Source organism: Pezoporus flaviventris, unplaced genomic scaffold (genome assembly GCF_033815535.1).
Source record: "Pezoporus flaviventris isolate CSIRO_AGI_PZ_B2104156 unplaced genomic scaffold, CSIRO_AGI_Pfla_v1 ptg000007l, whole genome shotgun sequence".
Taxonomy (NCBI): Eukaryota; Metazoa; Chordata; class Aves; order Psittaciformes; family Psittacidae; genus Pezoporus; species Pezoporus flaviventris.
In genome coordinates, this window is record NW_026892555.1 from 25,316,522 (window position 1) to 25,341,796 (window position 25,275).

Consider the following 25,275-nt stretch of genomic DNA (forward strand, 5'->3'; position numbering starts at 1 on the left):
CCTTCCCATCCGTTCGCTTCTGCTGCGCAGCCGCAGCCTCCCTCTCAGGGCCTGGACGGGACGGGAAGTGGGCGGGTCCCAGTGGTCCTAGCGGTAGCGAGGGAGAGGATTTCACTTCCTGTGGCTGCCTCTGCGGGGAACCGCGGGGACGCTGAGCGGACTCCATCCCTGTGCGCTGTGGCTTCCCAGGCCTGCTGTCCAGCATGTGGAAGCTGCTGCCCGCCGCAGGAACAGGTGAGGGAACGGCAGAGAGCGGCGGGCTGGGCCTGGGCACTGCGGGCGCTGGCCCTTCCCTAGGCTGTGCGTGTGCGGGTCCTCGGCCTGAGGGCGCCTCCCGGCCTCAGGTTCGCAGCCCGCGGCGGCCCGTGAGGCCGGAAGCTGCCTTGCGGTAGTGCCGGCGCCGGGAGCCGGTGGTTTGGCTTCCACGGTGGTCTGCAGTCGGGCTTGCTTGTCCGTGGTCCTCGGGCAGAGCTGTGTTGGCCCGGTGTGGGCCGGCGGTGGCAGAAGTCCTCTGTTCCGGGCGCTCGTCCAGCACTGAGCCTCCGATATTCCCTTGGGCGCTGCGGACGGCAGCTCCCGTTAAATTTAACAGAGTGGGTTTGGTCTGCCATCCCGTGTAGGGTGTTTTCAGGTGTTGCTGCAGCCAGTGTAGCAGGTCACAGGGCGCTGCTTTAAAGTACCTGAGGAGTTGATCTCTGAGGCAGAAGTCAGCCTCAGGAGTCTCTGAGGTTGATAGCTGCCCTTTCAGAGAAGTTGTGTAACTACTGTGTTGATGCTTCAAGGACCAGGCATTGAACTTAAGACGTCATGTTGTTTCTTGGATGCAGAGTTCTGAAACTGAATTGCCACTGTGCCTTTTTTCATCTGTTCCCTTATCCATAGGAGTTTTGATACACTGATAACTTTGACAATAGGTATCATATAATATACAGTTTTCTTCTTGACTTAAATGTTTTTTTGTCTGTATAACAAGTAGTCCTATCACAACTTCGTCTGCTCTTTATTTCCTGTTTCATTGGAAGTGAATTTTGGATGTATGGTTTAACTCCTAGTGGGGTAGTACCTAATCACATTGAAATGAACTGAGTTATCTCTTACTGCCTGGAAAACTTGAGGAAGAGCAAGAATAGTGGGATTGTCGATATGTTCAGGTCAGTCATTTCTGTGCAGTTCACGTTTGGAAAGTTACTTGTCCAAGGCTGTTAAGTAGAACTTAATCTGTAGTTATTAATTAATTTTCATCAATAAACATTTCTGATTTTGACGAGTAGGTAACACCTTTTGGATGTCGTCACTGAAAGCCACCATGTGGTCTAGATGATGGATACCAAGAATGAGCTAAAGCATAGGTCAGAGACAACTTACTGTCAGTTTGATTTACATTGCAGATCTTTTTACATTCATTAAGAGGACATTTTCCTCTAAACCTCTTAATATACTATGTAAATAAATTATGTACCCTCAAAAAATTATATACCCTTAAAACTTGTGTTTTGGAAAAGCTATCTTATGTAATAATCTTTTTTTTTTCTTCTCTATGTAGCCCTTCTATGTGTAACACGTGATCTTCAAGAACTAATACAAGAGAAAAGTTAAGCAACAGAGTATTAATAAATACATGTTGTCCTTAAATTTGTGCTGCCACTTTAACTGCTTTGTTTATTATAAAATGTAACTTTTTATAATGGACAAAGCAAGAGAGAGGGGAAGAAAAGAGATTTTGTCTACAAACTAAATGAGTAATTTAAGTCAGCCTAATAAATGATGCATGACAAATTTGAGTTTCACATACACAACATATATGCAACATACATAAACTTTTGAATGTTTCCTAAGTACTTAGGGTATTTTTGTTTTTTTTTTTTTCTGCATTAATATTTTTCTGTCTCCTGCTTATTTTTAGGAGAGCCGTATCGGCTTTTGAGTGGTACAGAATATGTTGTTGGACGCAAAAACTGTGCAATTTTAATTCAGCATGATATGTCCATTAGTCGAAGTCATGCGGTTCTGACAGTAAGTCATCCTGGAAAAACCACTGTAAGTAGCCAGCATTTTACTGCACTATAAGTGTGCTGTATGGATAATTCAGTCTGCTGTGGCCACACATACTCTCATTACAATCTCACTGGTGTTTTATGCTTGGAGTAGAGCCACTGATCATCTGTCTTTTGGGTTTGTTTTTTCTTTTCCTCAGGGTTGCTTGCCTATGTTGAGATATTTAGTGGCATAATTGTACTGATTCAAGCTCCCATTTATTCCAGAGTGAAGATTCAGTAGGAATTTGTATTAAAATAATCATAGCAGGAAAATTATGATATTAAATTCATTACATAGTTAAATTTCAGGTCTTGGTTCTGAAGGATGCTTCAGTTATCTTACTGCAGGCTTAGTTCTTGTTTCATTCCTTTCTGTATTTGATTAGGGGACTGAAAAAAATGTCCAAAGGGTGCTTAGTGATTTACTATTACTCATGGAGAAGAGAAGGCTGCATGGAGACCTCGTAGCAGCCCTCCAGTATCTGAAGGGGGCCTATAGGGATGCTGGGGTGGGACTCCTCATTAGGGACTGTAGTGACAGGACAAGGGGTAACGGGTTAAAACTTAAACAGGGTAAGTTTAGATTGGATATAAGGAAGAAGTTCTGTACTGTAAGGATGATGAGGCACTGGAATGGGTTGCCCAGGGAAGTTGTGAATGCTCCAGTCCCTGGCAGTGTTCAAGACCAGGTTGGACAGAGCCTTGGGAGACATGGTTTAGTGTGAGGTGTCCCTGCCCATGGCAGGGGGGTTGAAACTAGATGATCTTGGGGTCCTTTCTATGATTCTGTGATTCTGTGTGCTGCAATGTTTATGGACGTTTTGGAGCCAGTCAGCAAGAATTTCATTTATGTAACTGTACATAGTTTGAAGTTAATACGTAAAATTTGTCATTTTAATATTCCAAATAATATATATAACTATGTGTCAAAATTTCCATGAAAACAAGCTGATAGTACTTGTTGAACCTTTTGGGAATTATGACAGTGTCTTACCTCTTCTTGAGCTATGCTGGTGTCAGCATCCCTTGCAGCTTGTGGAAGACTAGCAGTGCTCAAGGATGGGAGTGAGGGAAGGTGACTTGGGCACCTATGCCAGGGCTGAATGGTAGGTAAAAGCATCAATAATAAATCTCAGAGCCTTGCTAAACCACAGTAGCATAGGCTTTGGCCTGGCAAATGATTGCCTTGCACAGCTTACAGAAAAACTCAGTGTGAGAAGCACAGAAGTTGTGAAGCTAAAAATGTGTATATTTTCTCTCATTCCTTCACTGTGAAAACAAGATGTGTAATGAGGTAGTCAGCCTCATTGTCCAAAGTCTTTCTTTAGGATGGTATTTTGTAGGCTTTTTGTTACTCATCTACTGCTTTGATCCATAATGGTAGTAACCTATTTATGATAAAACTGTCTCATTCTGATAAACTATAACGGCTTATTTTTGTTTTTATTTTCAGAGCCAGTCTCTCTCAGTCCCTATATTAACAGTAATGGATACATCTAAGTATGGTACCTTTGTTAATGGATCAAAACTCAGTGGCCCTTCAGTGTCCTTGCAGTCTGGTGACAGAATCAACTTTGGAGTCCTTGAGAGCAAGTTTAGGTAAGTGCTTTGATTCTAAAATATCAAATAGGAAATTGCAGTTTTTGAAAAGAGTATTCTAGCACATCACACAACTTGGCAAGTGATGCAACAGTGATGGATTTAGAATGCATAATATTTTGCCTGTGCTCCACAACTCCTTTTGTAACAGTTTTCTATGACATATTTTTATAATATAATTTATTTTGACACTAAGATGTTAAATTGTTCATAGTAAAGCACTGGCAATTTAGAAGATGATATATCACATACAGTGAGTGTTTTCAGGCTATTTTAGGTAAAGAACAAAATCCTATAATATAAACGATTCTAAAGAGATGAAAGTTTAGTGTAGGGAGACAGCTTGTTGGAGCCCTTGTTAGTCGCTGATAGCGTAATGAGAAAAGAACTGACATAGCTGTAGGGTGCTTTGTGCAGCAATAGCCATTGAATGCTTGTTGCAGTGATGTATGCATGCATTCTCTTTAGTGAATCCAACTTGTTAATTTTTCAAATTTAACATGGTAGCCAGTGCTATCTGTTTAAATCTATGAAGCAGTCCTTGAAATGGCAGGTAAATATAACAAAATTTAATGATCAGTAAAATCAGCATTAAAGCAACCAGGAATTGTCTTTGTTCCTTGAAATTTGACTCATTTGTTTCACTGCTGCTGGCATTATTTGATAGAAATTCCCCTCCATTTATTACAATCAATAGTTTTTGAATTTTTGAACTTGAACTTCTACAACACTTAGATATATTTTGTTTTTTTAAATACTGATCTATTCATGGACTGTTTTGTTGAGCATACTTTTGCCTTTGGAAGCGCATGCTTAATTTCTTCTAATATTCCCTGACTTTGCAGTATTGTTGAAGCAGTAATCTTATGTGATATCTGTGAAAGATTCAGAAGTCTTTAGAAATATTTCAGTCAAACTGTTATATTTTTTGAATAAGAATCGGTATTTAGTTTCTTTGGGAAATTTTGAAGCTGTGTTTGGTCTAAGTAAGAATATGGGGGGAGGGGGGAAGGGGCTGTGGCTTGTGTTTTCTTGTTGTTGGGTCTTTTTTTTTCCCCCTTCAGATTTCCCTGAGACACAAACATAATAGTTAAATCAGGTTTGTTCAGCATGATTGGCTGAAATAACTACAGCAATTTTCTCTTGTTTTTTGCAGAGTAGAGTATGAACCTTTGGTTGTCTGCTCCTCATGTTTAGATGTAGCTCAGAAAACTGCTTTAAATCAAGCCATCCAGCAGCTTGGAGGCCTTGTTGTGAATGAATGGACAAAAGACTGTACTCACCTTGTAATGGTATCAGTAAAAGTTACTGTTAAGGTATGTTGAGCTTTTACATATTGATGGCATTGCTTTGCCGTGTTCCCACAGATGCAAATTAAATTCTAGACCTGTTCAAGATTTACCCCTACAAAGCTACAAAATCAGCTCTTCCACATTTAGAAAGAGGAGTATGTTGGTGAAAGGTTGGAGGGGAAAAAAATCAAACAAGCAAAATTTGAAGACCTTTACGGATTCTCATCAGTTGCTTTCTACATTTTCATAACTTTGGTCAATACAGCAATTAAAAGCTATGCTGTTAGAAACTAAACCATCCTGGTTTTCAGTAGCAAAAATCAGTATTGTTCTATCTGTTTGTGTGACGTTTCCCACATCTAAGATCTTGAAAACCTAATGTCAGTTGAACCGTATTCTAGCTGAACTTTTTACATAGAGTAACGATGCGTTTTGTGTCTTTTCAGACTATATGTGCTCTGATTTGTGGTCGGCCAATTATAAAACCAGAGTTTTTTGTCGAATTAATCAAAGCTATTCAGTCCAGACAACAGTTGCCAGATCATAAAAGGTAAATATCATGTTTTCAGTGTCACAGATTAAATTTACGTGATGTAGATTATCAAGTAACTGCACATTTATCTGATGATGTTTGACAGAATAGGTGATTTACAGTAACTTTCCTTGTGGAAGAATGCTTAATATGACACATTTTAATATTCAGGCAATTTTCTTGCTCTTATTCCTTGAGTATATAGAACAAGCTCTTGGAAATGACTATGCTTAAGAGATGTTACTAGCTCTAAATAGGAGCTTGTTTTGTTGGTATATTTGAAACAGCATTTAAACTCTTGGGTGCTTAAATGATACAAGGTATATCTTGGTGATACAGTAACATAAAATTATGTTTTTATAAAAGAAATTATGTCAAGCTTATTTCATTATGTAGACACAATTTTCCACTACACAGTTACTCAGTTTACTGTAAACTTTGGTTAAGACAGAGTTAGCCTGGCCATTGACTTCCCTGGGATAGCAAGGGATTTTAGTTGTCTGTTAAGAGGTGAAGTAAGACTAATGTGCGTTGGTCTTCACTATGTGAGAATAAAATGCTCATTGTTTTAATGGTTAAATTAACTTCAAATTATTACTTTGGAGTAAGTATTGCAGAATATTCCCTTTTGGTTATTTTTTCTGGGTAGAAAAGTGTAAAATAATCCTGTTGTGTAAGAATTTCGTCTGAGCCTGTATTGCTACTATTTTTACCTTGAAAAGGGAGACAGTTGTGTTTTGGGTTGGTTTATTTTGTATGAACACATGATTTATGTGGGTGAGAAGTTTCCATTGTGTATTTTTAAAAGGTAAACTGCATTGGTAGCTGTTTGTTTTGTTGGTTTTGGTTTGTTTTTTTTGTTTGTTGGGGTTTTTGGGGTCTGCTTTGTTGTTGTTGTGTGGTTTTGTTTGTTTTTTTTTAACTGCTTCTATTCTTTGCATGCTTTGGAAGATACTGCGAAATGAAATACGTAATGAGTGGGCATTGTAAGAGTACTTGACATTTGAAAATAACATGTTGAACTTTTAATGTCAGTTAACAGGGAGAAAATTTTGTGAAAATCATTTAAATGCTTTCAAGATACTATGACTTTTCTGGGTGTGGTGTTTAACCAGTTGAATGCTGGACTCCAGACTTTTGAGTTGGGAAAATAAGTATTGAAGCATAGAATCACTGTTTGGTTTACATATGTATGGTTATACATGCATAAATATGTGTTAGGGCATAGCAGTTTATTTTCTTTAGTGGGTTTGATGATAGCCGGTGCTAGAATAGTTTGAAGAACCAGGGTGACATGGAAAAGGGCTCCATAAAATAGAACTGCATGGGTATGTTTCCCTTTCTTAGATGTTTTTGCTAACTGTTAAGACCTTTAGAGGAATTGAGTTGACTAAATGTTAGTGACACTATCAGTATATCCATTATGTAGCTTTCCAAGAGACAGTTCTGAATCAAACTAAATGAGGCAGGTGGTGTAATACACAGATCTATATTTAAAATAATTGTAGTATTTTAAACAGGTGATACTTTTAAAGTGTAGCTGGTGGGAAGATACTGAAAATTGTTTTAGCAGCTCTTTGCACTCTATTTTCAAAAATACTTTTAAGTTTCATAGGAAATCTCTACATTTTGCATTGTAGCTAGAGCTGACATGAGCTATACCCACAAGACACTGAACAACTTGGGGCAGTACTAGTTTGAATATGAAATAAGAAAGGTGTATTGATGTGGTAATGTAGGGTGACACTGTTAATTAAATCTTGACTACTACTGTAGATTCGATCTCTCAACAACCTGAGGGTAGTATAATCTTAAAGCTAAAAAATAATCAGACTTCACAGAATTGCAAAACTGCAGTTCAGTGTGGGCCTTCTTACTCGAGGCTTTTTATGGTGAAGTGTATTAACCCAGTCCTCTGGTAGTCTTTGATAACTTATGCAACAAAGAACAATAACTGAAGACTTTGCTAATGGCTGCATACGTGCAGCCGTGTATGAAATGATGTATTTTATTACAGCAGACCAGTGTAAATAGTGCACAGCTTTGAAAAAGTAGGAAAGTAACTAAGCCTTTGACTCACCAAGACTCAAAATCTACTTATTGAAAGATTTAAGACTGTAGAAGGTCTTTTCTGAGTAACTGTGTTACTGCTCAAAGCTTACGGGGAGAGAGGACAAGGAGTGCTTCAGAATCCTAAATGGAAAAAGATTATGTTGCCTTTTGAGCTTATATCAGCATTAGATAAGAGTTTCAAAGGAAAATCAAACATTTCTTTGAGGAGATGATCAGTTGAAGTTTCTTGCTAAAATTAAAAACCAGGTTTGAAATGTATTTATAGGGGAACTACAGTCAAGTTCCAAATTAAGGGAAACTGATGTTGCTCCCCTTTTTTATTCATCCTTTGGTCTTTAAATATTACTTTATTCCCTGTATTTATCTTAGGTTAGTAACTGTCTCCACAGGACACAGAAGTCTGGCCTGGTATCTAAAATCCAAGTTGCCGTTTCTTATGATTGGTAGACTTTACCAAATCTATTTCAGTGCAGCAGTATTTTTGTATACAGACTTGAACAGGTTACTGAGACTTATCAAATACTCATTTTCAAAACTTGATGGTTTCAGGCTGGTTTATTTCCATTATGTATGTAAAGCTTCAAGAATTGATTGTGAAAAACACAAAAGAACAAAGATTACTTAAAACTAATTAGTTACTACATTTTAGACTATCATAATTGAATTATGTACTTGGATGCAGTAGTAAATTTACATATTTATTCTTGTGTTCGGCTATAAGGTGATTATTCAATGTCTTAAGAATGTTTATGTCTTTACAAATGGTGCATTTTTTTCAGAAATTTAAACATTTCAGCATTTCATGGAGTATGTTTTTTCCTTAGAACCTGCTAATCTTTGCATAAATTGGGAAAGAAGAAAGATATGTATGTGTATGTATGTAAACCTGTATAAATGTAATTTATTGTGCTCTTAAACCAGATTTTGGGACTGTGTTTTAGCTTCCCCCCTGCCCCCATAGTATTATGAAAAGGATGTGTTGGTGATGAGAAAATGAACATGAGCTGGCAGTGTGCACTCGCAGCCCAGAAAGCCAACCGTATCCTGGGCCGCATCAAAAGGAGCGTGACCAGCAGGTCAAAGGAGGTGATCCTGCACCTCTACTCTGCTCTTGTGAGACCTCACTTGGAGTATTGTGTGCAGTTCTGGTGTCCTCAACATAAAAAGGACATGGAACAGTTGGAACAAGTCCAGAGGAGGGCCACGAGGATGATCAGGGGACTGGAGCACCTCCTGTGTGAAGACAGGCTGAGAAAGTTTGGTCTGTTCAGCCTGGAGAAGAGAAGGCTGTGTGGAGACCTCATAGCAGCCTTCCAGTAACTGAATGGGGGCTATAGGGATGCTGAGGATAGAATATTCATTAGGGACTGTAGTGATAGGACAAGGGGTAATGGGTTCAAACTTAAACAGGGGAAGTTTAGATTGTATATAAGTAAGAAGTTCTTTGCTGTGAGGTTGGTGAGGCACTGGAATGGGTTGCCCAGGGAGGTTGTGAATGCTCCATCCCTGGCAGTGTTCAAGGTGAGGTTGGACAGAGGCTTGGGTGGCATGCTTTAGTGTGAGGTGTCCCTGCCTGCAGCAGGGGTGTTGGAACTAGATGATCTTGGGGTCCTTTCCAACCCTAACTGTTCTAAGGTTCTATGTTTCTATGTAAAATCAGCAGTCACAGTAAAGATAACTAGTTCTGTGGTCAGACAGAATACATAACATAAACTGCTGATTGGGTACAGACATTAGCACAGTATCATTAAAATTGACCTATAGTTTCCCTTTTTTCTATTGTGTGCCTTCATCTTGCTCTGTTAGAAGTGCTGTCGTAGGGAATATGTGGCTCAAGTACCCTGTAAATTACTGTCCTGAAACTCTCAGTTAGATGCTTGTCTTAACTCTAGAGGTTTTATGATGTGGGCATGCCATTGTTAACTGGAGCTGACATCACAGGTTGTGACAAAAATGAGAGTTTCAGGGTAGAATTTCACTTCTGACTAATCAGTTCCCCAACAGAAATTATGGTCACTTTTCTTTTTATTAGCCAAAATAATTGAGAGACTTCAGGGTGAGCCATTTCAGTTCTCTATCCCCCCCGCTAGAGAAATGTACTTATTTTCTGTTATATTGGTAGGCTGTCATCCACTGTGGTGGATTTCTTGGTCCAGTAGAAGGGGAGGAGGGTGGCTGTTCCTACTTGAAGAGTAGAGCAAGCAGGATGACTAATTTTGTGTGGAGTTTCAGTATTAGCTAGAATAAGTGCAGAATGAGATTGCAGTCGTATTTGTTAGTATTGTTAGTGGAAAATGTGGGTATGTGTACAACAGATACTTAAAGTGGATAGGTTGAATATGTTCCTCTCAGTTACTATAATGGAAAATCTTGATCTTAGCTTAGATAATGAGAAATTAGAGGCTCTGTTTCTTCTTAACATTCTCTTGAAAGAAAAATATTTGTGTAAATAGTTTTAACACAGCAAGTATTTTAACTTCGGAGCTTTACTGTAAAACAAAAAGGACAATGAATTGGTACAGATAGGTAAATCTGAATTTTGTAACTTTTAATTTTCTGTTGTTGCAGATTTTATCCTCCAGTTGATGAGCCTTCCATTGGCACTGAAAAACTGGATTTGTCTGAGCGTCAGGAAAGGAAAAAAATATTCTGTGGAAAAACTTTTGTATTTCTAACTGCCAAGCAGGTAATGGGGCTTTACACTGCAAAAAAAGTGTTGCGGGGTAGCTAAGCACAGACTTGATTCTGTTCTCTGTGAATTTACACTGTTTCTGGGTTCATCAGGGAAGAAGGATTTCTATGTATTTATCTTCTTGCAGTACAATGGCCTAAGCAAGATGAAATACAGGGGGAGAAACAGAACACATCACTTCTGCATTAGTGCATCAGTGATAAGCATTATGCTGATAGTTCATTATGCTGATACTTTTAAATTGACCGCATTTCAAGGTTTTATTTTTGTATTTGCATTCCCTTTTTAGCACAAGAAACTGGGTCCAGCAGTTATTCTTGGAGGTGGGGAAGCAAAGTTGATGACAGAAGGAAGAAAAGAAACATCTTTACTAGTTTCTCCTGATGTTTGTGTTGTTGATGTGATGTTGACAAATTCTCAGATCCCAGGATCTGACTCCATGAGAAACTGGACTGATTCTGTTCTGACTGTCTTGCAAAGGTGCAGCATTGTTCTCCTGTACTTCAGAATTTCTGCAGAGATTTAGTCGTTGTGTTTGCATACCTAAAGAGGGCATTTTTTTCATTGCTTTAAGTATTTAGCATAGTAACTAGAATTTCTTCAAGCAGAAAACAAAGGACTTGGCAGGGTTTTTAGGATTTAATGAGATTTTTGCAGGTTTTCTTGTGTTGGTGTTCGGTTTTGTTTTGTTTTTCCTTGTTCGGAGGATCCAGTTCTATAAAAAATTAATTGTAATGAAGCTGCTTTGAAATTACAGCAAGTGGGTTTTCTTCTACTATCTAAAATAAGTTAAAATATATATTTTAAGAATGGAAAATAGGTCATCTTTTTTTTTATAAATATACATATTTATTTAATGGAAAACATGAAATGGCACCTTGAGGTCATGTGGTTTGTTGCTGTCTAATTATTTGCATACAGTGTTTCTGAAGAGCAGCTTCTGTTTAACAAAAATCAGTTTTTGTTCTGGTGGTAAGTTTTGTTAGAGAAGGCAGGCCATTTTATTAAAACAATGAAACAAAACAAGAACCTAGTACTTAATGCATAAACCTAGTTCCCCTGAATTTTCTTGGTGATTAAGAGAAAGCTGTACTCAAGCTCTTCTCATGGCTGTAGTACAGAAGAAGTGGGGGTGTGTGCCTGGCTAACTTCTAAGAGGTGATCATATCTTTCAAGTCACTTTCACATTCACACACCTTTTTGAATCAAAGGTAGAGCACATTTGGTTAGATGCTCAGAAATCAGGTAGGGAGAGATACATTGGCCAGATTACTGAAACCAGACAGTGACTACAGCAGCTGGAAGTTCATATGTATAGGACTTGGGTGTAATGATGGATAATTATGCTGACTTACTGTATTGTGAAAAATTGTAGTGTAGACTGCTGTTTTTTGACAGGAAGAGTGGAACATCTTGTACTTTGTCGTATCTATTCCCATTTTTGAATCTGTATTGAGAAACAGGGCTGGTTTGGTTTGTTTTTTTTTTCTGTCTTTATTTTATTTGTATATTAACAGCAAGGATCTCAGGGCTATTCCAGAGGCAGAAATTGGATTGGCAGTTCTCTTCATGTCTACAGAAAAATTCTGCAACCCTCAAAAGCAGCTTGGTAACAAAGGTAATTGGAAGAAGGGTAGTAATATTTTAACAGTGTTAAAAAGGCAGTATTTCTTTTTGTACTGGGGCATCAACTGGTAATGTTCTTTTGTTTTGCAAGATCACTAAAACAGAATGACACTGTGAAAAACGTATACAGTTCTGAAGAGGTAATTGGTTTTTAATGGTCTTGCAATAAACTGCACTGACTATCATATGACTCTTTAAATAAAAAAGTAGCAGATCTAAAATTAGCATAAAAAGCAGACACATTGTACATTGATCTTTAAAGGAAAGATACTTTAAACAATCTTCTGAAGTTCGTGTTTTTAATGGCCACTGAACCAGTATGTAGGTGGTGGTTTAGATTACATGTTATTGTCTTTCATGAAAATACAGGGGTAATAGAGAAATAAAAGATGAGTGTTAGAAATGGAGAGAACAGAATTAATTTGTAAGTTTGTTTTTTTTTTTTCCCTTCTCCTCCTCCCCCTCCACAGAAAGGAATTTACTTCAGAAAATTCAACCCACCCCTACCCAGTAAAACCAAACACAGTCTTGGCATAAGAAGTAAAAACAATGAGAAATGATTGCCACATTTACTAAAGTAATAGTTTGAGGGTGGACATTCCAAGTTGTGACTTGAAACTTTAACATATTTACTAATACAATAGTAATAAAAATCTCTAAGACACAAAAAGAGGTTTTTATTTGTTTAATTCTCTTTTCATGCTTCTTCCAAAATTGTTACTCTCTAGTTTGTTTCAGTAGAATTGTTCTTATCTGTTCTACAAAGTGTTGCAACAGGTAGCAAATCATACAATTAAAAATAGAATAAAATAACAAAACCCTATAGATTTGTCTTTACATATAGGAACATTATTTACTCAAAAGTGTATTTTGAAGAGAGAAAGATACACATGAAGTAAACGGAGAACTCTGAAAAATAGTTTGGTTGATGGTATCCTTGTATAAATAACTTGTATATGAGGGTCTATCCATTTAGTTTAGAAAGCAATACAAAATAAATTCTCAGGTTAAATTTAAAGATACTGAGCCTGCAGATATCTGAAATAATCAGAAATGCTGATTCTTGTTTCTAGTCTGAATGATAGGACAGATAAAAGCTGTCTGATTGAATTGTGTAAAAAGATTGATTATCAGGCATTTAAAGGTGGTTGTGTTTACAGTTTATTTGCTAAGAGGAAACAAATTCTGGTGTTTGGGAGTTACAACTTCCATGTATGTGTTTCAAATCAAAGGGATTGCAAACAAGACTTCTTCCTCAGTTCTTGTCTCAGAACAAATAGCAACATACAGTAACTTGTAGTTCCTCAAAGAGGAGACGTGTATCTATAGGTGATTTATTCCTGTATAGGTTACAGCACTAGGAAAACCTGTCCATGGCAGGGGGGTTGGAACTAGATGATCTTAAGGTTGTTTCCAAACCTAACTACTCTAGGATTCTAAAAAATTAACAAATGTGTAGAGAATGGGTTATCTGAAATTACAATACATCATCGTCTTGATCGGAATGAGATGCAGGAAGAATGTAAAGGGCTAAGAGATGAGTAGTAATTAAAAATGTATCTAGAAGCACGATGAGATATGCTAAAATAGTAAATGTTAGTATCCTTTGACTTGGAGAAGACGTTAAGTATATGAGGACAAAGACGTACGAAACAGAAAATGTAAAAGATGTTGTGTGCTCTTTCTGTTATACAGAGAAATAATGAGAGCAGCAAATGATGTTTTAAGATAATCCCCTTACTATAGGGATTGTGAGAAGTTGTCTGTAGAAGACAGTTATCCTAAGTTGTTTTGATAGCAAATACTGGTTCTACATTAGTAGAAATAATCTCAAATATAATAATCACATGTTAAAGATCAGGAATTTTGTGCTCTGACAGTTGTGTATAAGATATATATTGCATGATTTATTATGTTATATCCATATTTATCATGATTTTGCATTATGGTTCATTTTTATTTAAGAAAAAAATCCATTATTTCATTCAGTGGAATATTTAACTAAACCTGAATCCCATAATATGGTCCTTTAGATCTGTTTTTTTTTAGTTGTGTTTTCTTTTTAATTAATAGATCTGCTTAATTATTTTATTAAAATTGCTTTAAGACCATTTTACAAAAATCTCACCAGATCAGTTACCAATGTGTGATAACACATGCAAAGAAACACCAATTTGGTACTAACCTTCTAATTCTTCTCTTCTGTTGATCTTGCAGTTGTAACTGAAAATACTCATGCATCAGCTGTTGTAGGGCGAGCCGTTTCTCAGAGTTTGGTTGTGGATGAAACCATGATGGTAGCTGCTGCAGATGACAGCACAGCATATGTGGCTGATACAGAAATGGAAGAGCAGACATGGTGAAATATTTTTGGAAACAGTTTCTGGGCTAATACTTGCAAATAAAGCAATCTTTTGTGACAGAGGAACTGTATCACTGCCAGTGGACAAAGATATATGGTGTCAGAAATGGGACTTACTAAATAGCTTCCATTTGTCTGCAGTGAGATAATTTCTGCAGAAAACGTAGGACTTGCATGACTCAGATACAAATGTAGATACTGCTTACCTGATTTGACAGTCTTAACTATTAGAAAGTTTCAGGCCATTTCACAATTATAAAAATATTTGTCACGATGGATTTTACAATTTGTTTTTAGCACACCTGCATTTTTTACAAGTATGTTCAAAGTACAGGTACAGCTTTTTTTTCTTTTAAGTGGTATTCTGCGCTGTATCTCTGTGGTATCTTCTTATGTGTTCACTTAATGCTTTTTTTCTCTTTAAAGTAGTATGGAGATAGAGAATACTCCTCACATGGATAGACGAGGAAAGATGGCTTTCCAAGATATAACCGCCGTAAAGAAAAACCCTAGCACTGGTGGCAGCTTGAATGCAGGAACATCAACATCTAGAGTGAACAGAACATCTGGGTTTAGTCAAAAAAGTCATCCTGTCTCACCATCTAAAAGTTCAGAAGCTGTTAAACCTAGTGAGTGTGCTTCACATCACCAGTCTAACTCCATTATGAATTACTTCCAAGTAGTTAGAAAAAGGTATGTTGAAATGTTCTAGACATCATTTCCCTTATTGTTATATTGGTGCTGTTTTGGTTAATAATTTTAATTCAAGGGATGTACATTTAATTCAAAATAAAAAGGTAACTTTTGATCACCTTTCTAGAATGGCAAGCTTTTCTTCAAGGGTACTTATGCTCAAATCCCATAATGCAGTCACTAAAACCTCAGGAAGCTGTTATGTTGCAAATGCAGCTAGTTATATTCAGAAATGCTTTTGTAATTTCTTTCTTTTGTAAATACTGTCTGGTTAAGGGAAAGAGCTGAAGAAGGAGAAGAAACATCTGTAGCCAAACTAGCAAAACTGGAGGAAAGGTCATCGCCTGTTCCCGAGTTTACTGAACCCACAACTTCGTCAGTGCAGAACAGTGAAGCAGAGAGGCATCAGAAAGAAAGTAACATCCTGGACCTAAGCCCAAACTTTGCATTAGAAGACACAGGTATAAAGCTTATGAGGCAAAGTGCCAAACTAACAAGTGATAAAACCAACACTAAAACTGCTTCTAGTGAAAAGCATGCATCAAAGAAGAGAAAGGAGTTGGAGAATTTATCTGAAGATACAGAGGCATTAGAAATTGTGTTTGGAAGCAGAGACTTAGACTGGGAAGGTCAAATGGCAGATCATGACCAGGAAGCTCAGAGAAAGAAGAAATGTTTGGAAACCAAAGGAAGCAGGATGCAAGAAGTAAATGTAAAGCAGAGAGAGGAGAATAAGCAATTGGTAAGTTACCTTCTTCTTGTGACTAGTCTTGAACTGTGTTGGAAGGATGCGGGTAGATTCTCTAAGGATGAGGCTGCTTGACATACAGGAAGTGGCTTCGTAAAGTTTGTTTGCTTAAACCGCTCAAATCATTCTGAACTAAAAATTGCCATGATGTATCTATTACATGTGAACACTGCAGTGTAAGACCTATCTAGAATGAGAAATATTTTTTCATTCTTCAGGACATTTTTTCTATGTGAATTGAAAGCTGCTTGTATTCTGATGTTTTTCCTCTCTTTTTGCTTGGAGTACTGTGGGTAGAACAGCAGAATATATCACTGGTCCATGAAAAAGCTCTTATATGTTGTTGTTAACTATAACATTGATATTTATACAAAAATAATTATGTTACCTTTATGTAATGGATTTTCTGAAGAAATCATTAGTTGACCTGTTGAGTTACTGAAAGAAGTGTCCAACATCTTTCGAGTCCAAATCTCTAGATGTCATGTGAAAGATTGTTAAAATTCCTGTATGAGTTGATTCGAATCACTGATATCCTCTTAAAAAAACCCACCACCAACAAAAGAAGAAAACAAAACCAAAACACAGCTTGTAATTCGCTTTCTTGATTATTTCTCTGGTTTTGAGGATAAGGCAATTTTTTGAAGAGAAATGAAGAAAACAATGGATTTTGAGTTAACAGTAGCCACTTCATGGAAAAAAAACAAAAGCAGGTTTATAGAGGAAAACAATGTGGAGAGCTGTGGCAGACTATTAACAATGCAGAAGGGGATAAGAGACAAGGACTAGGTTTAAGTTTTGCTTATTCAAAAAAATATGTATATATTAAAGCTTCCTGTACTATCAGCATAAAGCTTATCTGACTTTTTCAACTACTGAAAATAATTTATGAGGGGCAAATCTGGTTTTAAACTGTGTGAGCAACCTGCAGAATGCTTTCCTGCCCTAGTAATGAAGTGTCCTTCCTGCACACATGTACACTTAACATGTGAAATTGAAAATTCTACTTTTTATTCTTAAAAAGCTTTTGCAATCTTTTCCACATCCTGGCAGGACTTTGAAGATTGTACACATGGACAAAACTTGCTACTCATATAAGAAAAAGACGTGTGAAAAATTTAAGAAAACCCCACAATTGTTACAGTGTACATAAAATCATAAAAACTTAAAGTGCAGTTTCTTTTCTGTATAAATATATTTATTTGAAAATGCTTATTCTACTGCATATAGGAGAAAACAATTTTATGTAATTAAATTTGTATTCTGATCAAATAGGAAGAAGAGGTACTTGGATCAGTTCTAACTCCAGAAATGAAAAGTGAGTTCACACAACAGTCACCGGTCTTGGTAAGAAACCAGGTCATTGTAAGTTTGAACAGCAGACTTTGAGAAGCATTAAGAAAATGGATCAAAATTTTGCTGTTAGGAACATAGCATTTGTGGATTCTGTTTCAGAATAAAGGAGGTTCTGAGGATTGTACTCCTGAGAATAATTATATGTAAATTTGAATAGTACAGTCTATATTATTGACTGTGAGGGACAGAGTGAAGTGTAGTTCATCTGCACACTTGTTTAATGGTGTTTGTATGGATACTTTAGGTTTCTATAGTTTCAGTCACCTTATTTAATTATATTAACCCTTCAGTGTGGTTAATACTTGTACTGATGTGTTTGTTAGTTTACTGCTTAAAGACCAGAGAAGAATGTAATCTTGTTTGCTCTAAGGAGAGGAACCACTGAAAAAAATAGATGTAATATACACTGATTAACAGTAAATAGTGTGCTAGCTTTGTTAGAGGTGAGATGAATGAAGGGGAGAATTGCTGGGAATGGCACTGGGGCAGAGGAGAGGGAGACTAAATGAAACTGAAATGAAAAGGTTCTGAAGAGATAAATAAGGTTGAGTGTAGCCACTGAGCAAGTGGCAGGATCACACCTTTTCATGTACATACAAGAAATCAGCCCAAGAAGAGGGAATGCTGTGCAGGTGTACCAAAGTGCAGGATCAGCTCACATTAAGGGACTTTTAGTTTATAATTTGCTATAAAACAGCTGAACTGCATCTGGGCCGGAGCTGTCTATGAAGATGGTTTAACAGTATTTTTGAACTTGTCCTGTACTCAGACTTCCTTTATAATCCACATAGGTCTAGCTCCAGGCAGCAAAGTGTGCATGCAAACTTGCTGTCATATGAGGTTTTCTCATGTACAGGAAAAAGTGCTTCACTGATCAGATCGAGCTTACAGCCCCAAAGTTGGCTGTCCTGGGTTCAGCAGTAGCAGTTATGTTTCTCCTTCTTAGTAGCTGGTGCAGTGCTTTAGTGCAGTGCAGGTGACTTTAGCCTGAGAACAACGCTGATAACACACCAGTGGTTTTAGTTCTTGTTAAGTAATATTTACTCCAGTCAAGGACTTTTCAGTCTCATGCTCTGCCAGTGAGGGGGGCACGGAAAGCTGGGAAGAAGCAGACACGGGACACCTGACCTAAACTAACCAAAGGGGTATTCCATACCACAGCATGTCATGTCCAGTATATAAACTAGGGGCAGTTACCCGGAAGGGCTAGGTCACTGCTCAGGTCAGGCTGGGTATTGCTCGGTGGGTGGTGAGCAATTGTATTGTGCATCATGTGTGTTTATTGTTTTCTTTCCCCCTTTTAGTTTTATATTCTCCCCTCTTGTTGTTCCCCTTATCACTGTTATTATTGGTGGTAGCAGTCGTAGTTTTGCGTTATACCTTAGTTACTAGACTGTTATCAATCCGTGAGAGTTACATTCTTTCGCTTCTTCTCCCCCTCCCTCTGGGAGGGAAGAATCATAGAATCATAGAATAGTTAGGGTTGGAAAGGACCTTAAGATATCTAGTTCCAACCCCCCTGCTGTGGGCAGGGGCACCTCACACTAAACCATGCCACCCAAGGCTTCATCCAGCCTGGCCTTGAACACCACCAGGGATGGAGCATTCACAACTTTCCTGGGCAGCCCATTCCAGTGCCTCACCACCCTAACAGTAAAGAATTTCCTCCTTATATCCAATCTAAACTTCCCCTGTTTAAGTTTGAACCTGTTCTGTCACTACAGTCCTAATGAAGAGTCCCTCTCCAGCATCCCTATAGGCCCCCTTCAGATACTGGAAGGCTGCTATGAGGTCTCCACACAGCCTTCTCTTCTCCAGGCTGAACAGCCCCGGCTTTCTCAGCCTAAGAAGGGAGAGAGTGAGCGAGCGGCTGCATGGGTCTGAGTTACCGGCTGGGCTTAAATCATGACGTTGGCCTAAATGGTAAATCTGTAGGCTAGAATTGAGATGGAGATGTTTGACTTTGTCATCCGTGGAGCTAGCTGGAGTTTCCATTAGAGTAAGCATACTTGGTTAGTCCAGGTAAGAGGCAAGGTGGAGAGGAGGAAAGAAGTTATTTTTAGATACTAGATAAATAAAAATAAAACAAAAAAATCCTTACTTGAAGTTTTATCTGGAAGTAAAATCCTAGTGCAGTGAGATACACTGACTTCATTATTGTTGTTACTGAAATTCTTAGTGATCCTGTCTTTTGAACAGGTGTAAATACAAGGGAAATTACTGAGCTCCCAGCTCTGTTAGTGGTATATGAGGAGAGAAGTAAATCTATCTTCTTGGCTCTTAGCACTACTGCATCTTCTCCTTGCCCTTTTGTAATTCTAACTTTTGCCTCAGCTGTGCTCATGATTATATCTTTCTCTAAAGTTTTTACTGCTAGATAAGCTGCATGTCTCTTTATACACTTGAAATGCTTTTTCCTTTTCTTCCCACCTAAGAACCACAACAAAATGCAAGATGACTCCAGCAATCTTCCTAGCAGACTTCTGTTGACTGAGTTTAGATCACTGGTTGTCAGCTGTCCAAGACAGAACAGTCAGCTTACTGGAAATACTAGCTATGGGGGAAAGAAGAACTTCAAACTGTTTAAAAAGGTTGGTCTGTATTTGAAATGGTCACAAGATGGCACTGTTTAAAGGTACTAGAAAGGTTTGCTTTAAGGTTCTAGAAATATGTTAAAAAAGTTTGGGGTTTTCTTAAATTGATAGTAACTGCAGAAAGAAACAATTTAAATACCGTATTATACTGTTAACAGATATTTTTCTAACTGACTGAGGAAGTACCAGGTTGACAGAGACTTACCTTATGCTAGGTTATTTAGAGACTTACACTATTTCAAACTGTTACTTGGAATAAGGTGTTAACTGATGACTACCATCTCCCGAAAGCTAGCAAGTTGACTTCTCCAAACACCATATGTTAAAATACATATGTTTATACATATGCTGTGTATAAAACATAGCATATGCTTTAACATGTTTCAGAATCTTGCATTTTAGCTAATCAATCTTGGATTTTGAATGGAATTAAATCTAATATCTTACAACAGTAAGATCTATTGCTTGCTTGGATCCTGAGGATAATTTGAAGAGTCTTAGTGTTCAGTGTAAAAATACCACTTCAGCTCATACTAAAAAATAATATATAAAAAAAGGCATAAGATTACTAGAAATGCATTTCAGTAAAATACTGTGTAGAGAGTGAGAGTAACACAATACAACTTCCAGCTTTCTGGGAGTATGCTCTCATTTTTAGATAACATTTTACATTTCTAATAGGATTTTCCACCATTTTGTAAGAGATGTTTATATATTCTATGATAAAATAGAATCTATCGGTTTATAATGTTTTCAAACTCCATTTAATGTACTATGACATATTTAGCATATGTAATTTGACAGCTATTTTTTTTCTTTGAGTAAAAGGAGGGAGTTAATAGCTTTCTGTAAATGCTTTTTCGCTTCAATCTCTTTAAAATTTGGGCTCTGATAAATGTTATTGAAGGGAAGACTGACTTCCTTCTGTGATACCTGAATAGACTTTCTGAATTTGTTAAAACGGACCTTTTACTTGCAGTGTGGGTTGCCTTGTATTGTAATTGTAAGACTTTATTGTCTGACAGGTAGCTTATCCAGGGGCCGGACAACTTCCATACATTATTGGAAGGTCAGATTTGATTGCTCACCAGGCTAAAAAAAATTCAGAGCTAGAAGAGTGGTTAAAGCAAGAAATGGAGGTAAGGAATTAATTCTTGAAGATGGTAAAATGAAAACTTGTCGTATGTAAGTGCTCGTGCCAGCCTCTGGTCATTATTGAAATACTTCTGAACTTTTATTTTTGAAATAAAACCTCAGCTGTCCACAGATACTTATAGGAAAATACACATCAGAAAAGTTACTGGAAGTCAGAGGTCAGTGGTAAACTATCTTTTTGCTGATTATTTGAATTCCCTGTACATGCAATAGTCATATAATCAGAAATACTGATTTAAGGCAAAATCAGTACCCTAAGAGAGAATTATCTTTTTTTTTTTTAAATAAGAGAAGCAGTATGGAAACTTACGACTTCTAAGAACATGACAGGGAGCTAGAAAAAACTTCTGTGTGATTAGCTGTGTTCAAATAGTTATAAAGTACAACTGATAGTTTACTCATAAATGGAACAGAATATACCTGAGTAAAATTCTGTTGGACTATACTGAAGAGATAAGAATAAATAGTATTTTTCTATTGCAAAAATCTTCACCTTTTTTATGTAGAAGTTGTAAATAAATTTTGTCATCGCAGTTCTCTGGCACTTTGATTTTCTAATAGTTTCTTTATAAGTACTTGCTGATAAATCATATTCTGTTTCCAAAGCCCAATTAAGATCCCATCACATCAACACTTTCTGATTATCTTCCCCCCCCGCCCTTTTTTTTTCTTAATCTCTGGCTATAGACAACACTAATTAAAATTCCCTTTATGCACCAATACTCAGATTAAAAAATCCACTATTTCTACATACATGGTTAAAACCCCAAACCATATTTCTGACCAAAAATGCTATCTTGTACAAACTACTACATTTTATAAGTTGGTAGTGTTAGCCAAACTTGAGTAATAAAATACATTACCTAATGTGAATATGAACTAAATAGAGAAATATATAATATCAATACTTAGAGAAAACTTACGTCAGGAAAAACTGTTAGTTCAGTAACATTGTTTTTCTGTATTGTTTATTAGTTTAATCTTTAACATCAAATATTGAATAAATTTATTTTCTCAGGAACAGAACCGACATGCAAGAGAAGAATCACTCGCTGATGATCTCTTTAGGTAAGAGTGTTATGTTTGTACGTAGAAAATGTGTATTTTTTCTGTATCTGTTGTTGGGCAAATTCTGATTTTGTAGAAGACAGCTTTGACTATTATTTTCAAAATTCCATGGGTTCCCATCTATGGAATATATCCAAATGATTTGACTTCTCAAATTCTTTTTATGCCTTAAACTTTCATTCAGACTTGCTACAAGTTTTTAATAAGCACATTCTGAAACAAAAATGTTGCTACTTCCTGGCTCATATGCACAAGCTTGATTGTTCACAAAGGCTGAAAGAGATTCCAGGGTCAGACTTTCTGCCATTAGCGTTTGCTAGAGCCTAATGAAGTGTTTTGGTCTTACGATTAAGTCAGTCGTGAACTGCGAAGAAGTTATGGGGTCTGCCACTTTTTCATTCTGGCCATGGCACTTGCCCATCCCTGTACTCAGTCACTTGAGGGAGCTAAAGCAACAGAACATCAGGTGCGTGAACAAGTAATGGGCAGGGCTATTTTTTTTTTTTTAATCTTTGAAGTAATGATTCACAATTTAAAACAAAAACAAAACCCCAAAACAACCCCTAAGTGAATCCTTCAGAATGGCCCCTCTGTGTCCATTATGTTTGAGACCCTTCAGCTGCTTTCAAATCCATTCACAATGAAAAAGCGCCTACCTTAGAAACTCCCTCAGTGCCTTAACATCTTCCTGATTTCAGACTAGAGGAGAAGAGGTATTTTTACACCAATCATTCTATGCTCCTGACAGAGTAGTAGAGTCATTAATTTTGTCTTAATCAGTGCTTATCTCACAGGAGTTTGAGAGATTTCTTTGGGAGGTCCAGGTTCACTTTAATGTTTGCTATTGCTTCTTGCCATAACTTGTTACATTTGCCTCCAAATGTATGTTTCAGCAGTTTCGTTTCAATAACCCTCAGTTCAGTTGTCTACTGCTTTCTCTAATCTCTCTTTTGAAAGAATGAATTATCCTGTTCAGTTGAGTTCCTGTCCAGTTACTTTGACTGTAGTCCTAATTTAATTATTTATGACCTGTTTGTAATTAAAGTTCTAAGCCAAGTTTTACATCTGCAATAGAGCCTTTAAATATCTGTCAGTTATGAAGACAGTCATAAAAATGTGGTGCAGTTTGATTGCTGTGTTTACAATATCTGGCCTGAATATCTTAATTAATTTTAGTCTTTCAGAACACAGCAGTGGAAAACTAGATAATTTACATGCATTCATGCTTAAAAAAGTTTTTACCTCTTCTCCAGTCAATTTAGGATAGTTGTACTTAACAGAAGTTTCCACGTCAAAAATATTAGGCCTCACAATTTAATGCTCAGCAGTTTGTAAACTTCTTCTAATTTTGTCCTTAATTCTGAGTCAAACGACATGACATAATGCTAATATTAACAACTAAAATTTCCCATGAAAACTGCATTTGATGATGTTAGAAAGATTCATGCAGTATTCCAAGTAAAGATGAGCTAGAAAGAAAAGCTATGCCCTCAACTGCTGCTCTTGAGTAGAGAGAGAGAGGAGGAAGGAAAAGTATTGTACTGTCTGCTAAGACTACAGATAAATGTATTACGTTCAGTAATAGCCCTTTGTATTCTTCGCTCTCTGTTCCCAGCAAGGTCTTTTGTTTCTTTGTGCATTCAGTAGTGCAATCTCTGGAGGTCTTTTTCCATTTCAGGCCACAGGCACAGTACAGTTTCTTTGCTCTGGTTATGTCCTTTGTTTTCTTTTTCTCTGGAAAACATTATCCAGGCTTCATTTGACATGGAAGATGGCTAGAGGTGAGATGTTGGTGTCAGCCTCTCCATAAATAGTCACAGACAGGGTTGAAGCTGGTGGGCTCCTGATGGCAGGCTTTCATCCTGCATCATCCTCTTCTCCTATCTGCTTATCTTTCCCCCTTCTCTTTCCCTGCCCCCTGCCTCCCAAAATAGGATTTGGTGCCCAGGACATATTTAAATGTTCAAGCTCATGTATTACAATGCTATAGCAATTAATTCAAAGAAATGATTTAAGATTTAATGTGAGGATCTCATTTTGTTTAGCAAAGATTTCATTATTTTTTAATTTTTATGCAAAGAAACAATCGATCACTGTTTGACTTCTTACCTGCCATGTTTTTGACTAACATTAAAAATTAAGCATTTAGGTAGAAAAACGTGTATGACTAGGGTGTTTTTTGCCAAAATCTCTATCAAAGAAAAATGATAGTGCATATCAACATGTAAAGCCATTCAGAAAACCTTATTGCTCCGTCAGTTAACAGTTAATAAGAGAGCATTTCTTTCAGAGGGTGCACATTTCATTTTTGCCAGAAATCTGAGTTGTATAACAACAGCAGTGACTTCTAATACCTTTCTAGTTATGTGGTGATGTAATTTGGCTCACAAGTTGTCACATTTTCCCGTGTAAGCAAAAATAGTCTTGATGAATGAAAGCAGAATTAGTGGAAGTAAAACTTCATGATCATTCAGTTGTGTCCGTAAGTTAATCATGCATGAATACAAAACACATCAGAATTTCAAAGAAGTGACACAGGATTTGGGGAGATGAAGCACAAATGGAGAGAAAGAGAAAGCCAAGGGATAGCAGTGTCAAGCAGAATCAAACTGTAAGCATATTGCAGTAAATCAGGTAACCATTGAGTATATGCAGAAAGCAGATCTAAATTACTAACGGTAAGAGGCTGTATAAAGGGGAAGGTAAGGCAAGGAATGGATTTATGTCGGAGTAGGAAGCAGGCAAAAGAGTTTTGTCTGAATGAGTTGTGGCCAAATGTTGTACATTACTGTGGATATACATTCACATGTGAATACATACCCTCCCCCCCTTAAATGAAACTTTATGTTGGGACAGTAAGAGCTTGGAGAAACTCATGCATCAGATTTAAGGATTTTAAGTATCTAGGAAGTTGGTGAAAATTTTAGTAAAGGTTCATGCACAGGTTACACATCCTTCAATCAAATTGTAGCAACAGTAGTTAATTCTAGAAGTGTAGTCAGGGGAAGGCCTGAACAGTGACCAATCCCTTGTTCTGCATATATAATAAAGCTATTTACATCCCATTGTTAACTTTGAATATTATGAAGTTTTACTTCTTTGTGACAAATTTTCTTTTTTCTTGCAGATACGATCCTAATGTGAAAAGGCGAAGATAAATTGGGACCTGAATTTACAATGATTCTCTGCAAAATCAGCTTTCTGCTCCTTAGGTTTGCTGGTTGCACAATGTGATACATACCTATGTGTGTGACCATCTGACTATCTGTTACTCCAAGTCTTGTTTTCAAGTCTTCCTTTTATTAAAGAAAAATGAAAGCTTCTTTCACTGCTTGCTACTTATGGATTGCCTGTTTTCAAGCCCTTAACATTGTTTCCTCTCAAGAGGGGTGGGCATTGCGGGGATTTTCCACAATAGTACTGGGGACAAAAAAAGGGAGTATTGGCAC

General features: G+C 37.2%; 1 protein-coding gene across 2 annotated transcripts; it reads left to right on the forward strand.

Moving 5' to 3' along the window:
- The first annotated feature begins 896 nt into the window (after positions 1-896).
- NBN (nibrin) lies at positions 897-25,164 on the forward strand. 2 transcript variants are annotated; one of them, XM_061448144.1, is made up of 16 exons: positions 897-914; positions 1,904-2,037; positions 3,490-3,635; positions 4,792-4,951; positions 5,374-5,477; positions 10,101-10,218; positions 10,514-10,704; positions 11,742-11,842; positions 14,068-14,209; positions 14,639-14,905; positions 15,182-15,647; positions 16,929-17,012; positions 19,445-19,600; positions 20,629-20,742; positions 21,777-21,826; positions 24,954-25,164. In XM_061448144.1, exons 2-16 carry the CDS (start codon positions 1,981-1,983, stop codon positions 24,982-24,984), a joined length of 2,187 nt encoding a protein of 728 aa, XP_061304128.1. In that variant the 5' UTR covers positions 897-914; positions 1,904-1,980; the 3' UTR covers positions 24,985-25,164. The 2 variants fall into 2 exon arrangements, with proteins under 2 accessions (XP_061304128.1, XP_061304129.1); XM_061448145.1 differs by lacking the exon at positions 897-914 and having other exon boundaries at positions 16,929-17,000.
- The last annotated feature ends 111 nt before the right edge of the window (positions 25,165-25,275 follow it).